The following is a 6,356-nucleotide window of genomic DNA, read 5'->3' on the forward strand; positions in this document are numbered from 1 at the left end:
TTTGAAAGAGAGGTGGTTGCAGCATCATTTGTAGCTTTAGATATATAAAAAGTACAGCATTGGAATATTTCAAGAATTGGCATTCCTAATGGAAGAAACGCTCACAAAAGAGTTTTCATTCCTTTTTGTCATAGTAAATTAATTCTCTGCTCTTAAGGTTCTTAAACATTTCAGGAGACTTCTCTCACCTCCTGTCTTGTGCTGCAGTTGGATAAGGAACGTGGCGTTCTTGTCACTAGGGCCAAACTAGGAAACATTTACTTGCTGTTCTCTCAAGCAGTTTTGTAGCACCTGAAGGTATAAAGACTCTTCTTGTTTTAACAGGTTATCATGACAATCACATTGTAATTCGGTGGTTCTGGGCTGCTGTGGAGAGATTCAACAATGAACAACGACTGAGACTTTTACAGGTAAGAAATTGGCTATCTGTGTCAAAATAGTCTGCATCATTAAAATTACGTGCTTAACTGGTCCCATCCAGGTTTACGACATCCAAAAATGATGGTGATGCTGGCTAGTGGGAATAACCTGACAATAAGCAGAGACTAACTGTAGTAATTGTAAGTGGCTGAAATAAACAGCAAGTAATAAGTCAGTAGCAAAAAAACATAAAGCGAGAAAAGCGTGTATAACATAAGCACGTTTATTTAAGAACGTATCCAACATCAAACAGCAAATTTCAACAATGCAAAAAACATAATTCCTTTTGTGCCAACCTAGTACTTAAAAAAGCTCTGGAGAGCCAGAGATATCTGCTTATATGCTCCTATCACATCTGTTAGTTGGAAGTTTTTATCATATCCAGATCATTAAAAATTAAGTAGCCTCTGATCTGTCAAAAATCCATGTTAGATTTATCTGTTCAGAACAGGTTCCAGTGAAATCTGCTCGATAGACAGCATTCTACCTAGCCTTCAGAATTTAGTCCTTTTCTTACAGTATTTAATAATTGTTTATGAAGATAGAATCATAGAATCACTTCAGTTGGACGAGGCCCTCAGGATTATCGAGTCTGACCATAACCTAACCAACTCTGGCACTAAACCATGTCCCTAAGAACCTCATCTAAACGCCTTTCGGACCCCTCCAGGGATGCTGACTGCACCACTTCAATGTTGAAATCCACATTGCCAAATAGCCTTGACACAAAGACATTAAAACACATTATTATTTTTCTCTTAGCTCCTCTTAATACAGAATAAAAACAGCAGGGAAAACCTGACTTAGGTAAGTAACTTCCTATTAGTAGTGATTTATTCTACAGTATTTATGTAGAATAACTACCTTTTTAAAGAGAAATGTTTGAAGGAAGTCTGGTAAGTTGTCTCTTCTGGAACCCTGTCAAAGAATAATGGTCTCTTTTCCCTTCTCCACCGTCTAAAGTAGCATTTCTTACTTGTGCCTCACAAATTTCAAATGCTTTTACATAAGCATTTGGACACATTTCTGTCCTGCGCCATCTGCGCATCCCATCTCATGATGCTTTGTGTGCAGTTTGTTACAGGCACATCCAGCATCCCATACGAAGGATTCGCCTCTCTGCGTGGGAGCAACGGCCCCAGGAGATTCTGCGTGGAGAAATGGGGGAAGATCACTGCTCTTCCCAGGTACAGCAGCGCGGGTGTTAAAGCTAGAGGTGCTTTAGATAACCAGTCACCAGGATGATAGATAAGTTGTTTGAAAAACACAAAAGTTTTAGCTGAATATGAAAATACGCTCTGCCTTACATGAAAATTTACTTCCCCGTTGTTTCAGTGTCCGATGCATCCATTTTTCTTTGAATTCCTTTTTTTTTCCTCGGGAGGTGGACAAGGCAGTGTGGCTGACACCCATACTGTAATGCTTTTTTCATGGAAAATTATAGTAGAATGAGAACTACTTCTGAATTTGATTTCGTTATATTTTGGTTAAATGTGCAATATTTACTCTGTGAACATGCAGTTCATCACTTGGGAGCAAAGACTAATATGAATTCCAATTAAATAGCACTTGTGACTGAGAGCTAGGATCAGACTTTTTTGATTGGACACATACAGTATAATTTAGTAATGTAATTTTTATGCTTCGTCAGATGTCAGTAGTGTTAACAAATACGGAAGATGCAAGTTATGAACTGCAGAAGGGGTGTGTTTTGAGGAGAGGACCATTTGACCTAAGAGGCAGCACAGGGACAAAAGAAGGTGAAGATTTCAAAGAGCACAAGCCGGGTCAACTGAAATACATGAAAAGGGTAAAGGAAGAGCAGGGATTGAGTTGTACAAGGCAGGTTCCAGCCTTTTCTATATTGCGATCAGGCCGATACATTTCTAGATTTCCTTTCATCCAGTTCTATAATTCTGTGGCCTCTAGAGTGGGTTAACAGTGGTTAGAAATACAGATTAATGTGCCGAGTGTGGGTGAGCTACCACCGCTTAATCAGATCTCAGCTTTAGTGTGCTGCTTATAGTCTGTCCTAGGAGTTTTGGGCTGGGCTCATCCCTGGAGGACATTCAAGCCTAATCCTTGCCCATTCCTCTTAAACAAGATTCCTCAGGAATAACTTGCATTCAGAGTCTCTTTTTAGACACAGAGCGTCTGTCAGACACGCAGAGAGCTCCTCTGACCAACAACTTCAAAATGTAAGATTTCTTTGTGAGTTTAAGTAAGAAACGAGATTGTGCGAGTTTTTCCATATATTGTCTAATAGTGGAATTCCTGGTGCTGACAAGCACGGCTTGCAGTGTGGAAAAGGTCAGGACATGCCTGAACAGGATGCTCAGAATTTCCTCTGAAAAGGTTATATAGAGCCCTGGTTGTAATAAACTGCAGAATAAAACTGCTTCCTGTAGAGCAACGTGGAGAAACATGTCGAGAATCTCTGCTACCATCCAGCAAATATAGGGGAAATGGCAGCTCTTCACATTTAGGAGAATGTATCATACCCTTGAAGTTCATTTATGATTCCCTTGGGTAGGAAACATTTGATTTTTGTCTCTGTGGATAGCTTTTAGCATGCAAGTGTGAGAATTAAAATAAACTACCACCACACTTCTTAAAATAAACAGCTGCATATGGCGAATATCTACAGCTGTCCTGAGCTGGCAATTCACACATGGAACCTCTCATAAAAATTAAATGATCTTCCACGGTTTATGCTTAAAATGGGCTAAGCCCTAAGCAGAAAGGAGTATTTGCATGTTTATGTGTCTCGTTCCTGCCTGTAGTTTTGTGTATCTTCAGCCCGTGTCTCACCAGCTTCAGAGACTCGCTGTGTAAACAGCAGGTAGCACTGACTTGAAGGGAAGACATGGTTACAACCACCCCGAGACGCAAACTTTCCGTGAGTGTCCAAACAAGCCCTGCCCGGGTAAGCACCTGCTGGATCTGCCCAGAACGCTGCCCTGGGACTCGGCAACTCTTCCCGATTCTCAGATAAGGAAAGCGTTTGTGCGAAGGCACCATCACTCCCTCGTAGCAGTGTCACGCTTCGCAAATCACCCTGTTGATCTCAGCGGGGGCACTGGTGAAATTCGCTAATACTTGGTGTGAAGGTGGCAAAAGCTCGAACTCAACGAGCCAGTGGACTTTATGTTTCGTCCTCTGCCACTAAAAAAACTACTGCACCGCTGAAAACACATAAGAATATCTTGTCTCCATCTCTTTGAGACACAGGAGGCAAGGATTGTAGTTACTTAGGTATGAGATTGTGGTCTAAGGAGCTGTGAATAGAAACACAAAGTATTCCCTAGGTGTTTACCTAGTTCCCGCTGTTCTGGCTGCTGTGTAATCAGTGCTGCTGAATCAAAATTGCGAGATTAGTGGGAGGCACACATCAGGTTGCCTGGCTTGTATCACTGGCTTTTACACTAGTAAGGCACTAACGTGTAAAAGGCCCTGAAAAGATTGATTATTACAGGTTTAGCTTGACTGTTCCCATCCCATTCATCCAGAGGTTAAAAAACCTTTCTTCTCAAAGACTTAGGAAGCTCTTTGCTAGGGTGAGAAAAGCATGTGTTGCTTCAGAAGACAATGATTTTAAGTTTTTGTCTTCTTTCAATGACTGGTTTTCTAAATCAGTGGTTGCTGCATTTTTGAAACTGCCCTCAAAATTAAGATCAAGCTCAGTTCTCTCAATAAATGTAAACAACATGCCGGCTTACTATTAAACCAGTTTGGAATGAATCCCTTGCTAATTATATCCTGTGTCTTTTATAATTTGTGGTTTTACAGCCCACACAGCGTGATCCATGGTTCTAATGAGCGGCTGTCAGCCCCATGCAGCAGGAGCTTGTGGTTAGACTGTTAATTGCCTGAGATTCTTCCACACTCTGCGTTCACTGAGTTCCAGTTGCTGCTGGGTCTAAATCCGTCTCTTTCTTCAGAAGGGAATATTTTTTTTTCCTTTTTATTTTTTTGAAGTATTCTGCAGGAAATGCAATAATTTAATCCCCAGCACAGATGTTACTTTGTAAGGTTTTTGGAAAGGCAAATGAGGAGTACAAAGCAAGCTTAGAGGGATGCCTGCCTGGGTGGAGACATTTTTACCAGGCTCCTGGAACACGGGGTGGGGAAAATGCCCTCTCTGCTCTACAGATAGACTATATATACTATCTGTATATATGCTATGTACTGTCTGTACTGGCCCTGTACTTCTGAGTATCCTGTATTTGGGGAGGGTGCAAAATTCAATGCTTTTTTTAAGCGACTGCACATTGGATGTTCGGACTGTGTTTATAATAATAGCATGACCTTCTGTACAGTGTATACATTTCTTCAGCCTCATTTTTCTGACACTACAAGGCTGTATTTGAGTGTTGCACCTTCAATGAGGGCTTGTAATGGACTCTTTTATGTTTTTAAGAAATGAGGTTAACCTACTTCATGCTCCATCCCCATAAGTGGGAGCTGAGAACCACTTAAAATAATAATTAATGAGCTTGTTCCCATGGAAGGCAGCGCTTTCTGGCTCAGAGAAAGCTCCGTACAGGTCTGTTGTAGACACTCGCCTTTCTGGGACTGGTTTGGCTAAATGAGGAGTTGTATTTGCTGCAAAGAGCGACCTTGTCCAGTCCTTCCATTGGCATTATGTTACCCGTTTACACTTAATATGGATCATAGTGATGAAGGGCAGATCACTGCAGGAAAAGTTTGGATTGTATTTAAATAACACCGTGATGCGTTTTATTGCAAAATAATGAAGTATTTGTAAACAGAGACCTGCCAAAATACAAAAAGGTTTTAGTCCTCCAAAATCAGTCTAAATGAGGCTTTGGTACAAAGGTTCAGAGTGGCAAAGTTGCCACCATTGGCTTCTCCTCGCATGGTTTCTTCCTCCAGAACCCATCCCATTAGTAGTTGTGCTCTCTGTTTCACTAGAGAAGGCCCATCCACTGTAGTGTTTTAGGAAGTGTTATCCTTAGCCTGCCCTGAGGTCAGGCGGTGATATCCGTTATTCTACTACAAGGAGAAACCATTATCATCTCCTTTTTCATTCCCTGGAAGGGGTTTTGAGAGTCACGTCCAAGCATGTCAGAACAAAACTGGGGTAGATGGACTTTGGGAACTGAGAAATAAGGCCTGGGGTTGGCCTCTTAAGAAAGCAGGGTGGAATGCTAGAGGAACGTGCATAGTTTTGTGTAATTACAACAAGTATTGTTCTAAAGGTCATTGGCTTGCAGGGCCAGAGATGAGGACAGTGTAAATCAGCACAAACAGTAATTTCCCAAGAACTTGATCCGTATGCCAAGGAAACGTAGAAGGAGGAGCATCTAATTTGTCTGTCCTTTACTACTGTGGGATTGTTTCCCGTATATCTAGAGTATTTTTTAGTATCATCAAATTCAGTATCTTATGCGTATTCAGTGTATGAAAATATCTTGTTTATGATTACAAAGACAAGATTTAAGTATCATCTGTGCTGGAAAAAATACTACTTCTCAGAAGGTACATTTAAAGCCAAGATTTCAGAACAGGCTGAATTGTACCATGTTATATCATTCTTTACCCCATGCCTTTTGGGTTGTCGGTGTGCTTCTAAAGACCTTTATAAAGGCTTCTGACTGGCTTATTTTAATTAGAAACAAGTAGATTAAACCTTACTACCTGTTCAATTGCAAAGCATCATTTGACAGAACAAAGTCTTGTGAAAGACTACTATCAGCCCATCTCCACACAAGCACATGCAAGTCGGTGTGTTCTCTTTTGAACTTTTTGAATCATGTACTTCTTCTCTTCTTTCTTTTGTTTTGCTTTGTTTCTCCCTCAGGGCTCACACTTGTTTCAATCGTCTGGACCTTCCCCCTTATCCATCATTCTCTATGCTATATGAAAAACTGTTGACAGCAGTTGAAGAGACAAGTACTTTTGGACTTGAGTGA

General features: G+C 40.9%; 1 protein-coding gene across 1 annotated transcript in view; it reads left to right on the forward strand.

The window, feature by feature from the left end:
- Positions 1 to 6,356, forward strand: part of HECW2 (HECT, C2 and WW domain containing E3 ubiquitin protein ligase 2) — a gene marked incomplete at both ends in the record, with an annotated part of 69,241 nt that extends 62,885 nt beyond the window's left edge. Inside the window, 3 exon segments of the mRNA XM_080346436.1 lie at positions 325 to 410; positions 1,495 to 1,607; positions 6,245 to 6,356. Coding sequence (XP_080202562.1) covers positions 325 to 410; positions 1,495 to 1,607; positions 6,245 to 6,356 — 311 coding nt within the window.

The sequence above is a fragment of the Nesoenas mayeri genome, assembly GCF_963082525.1.
Source record: "Nesoenas mayeri genome assembly, chromosome: 6".
NCBI lineage: Eukaryota > Metazoa > Chordata > Aves > Columbiformes > Columbidae > Nesoenas > Nesoenas mayeri.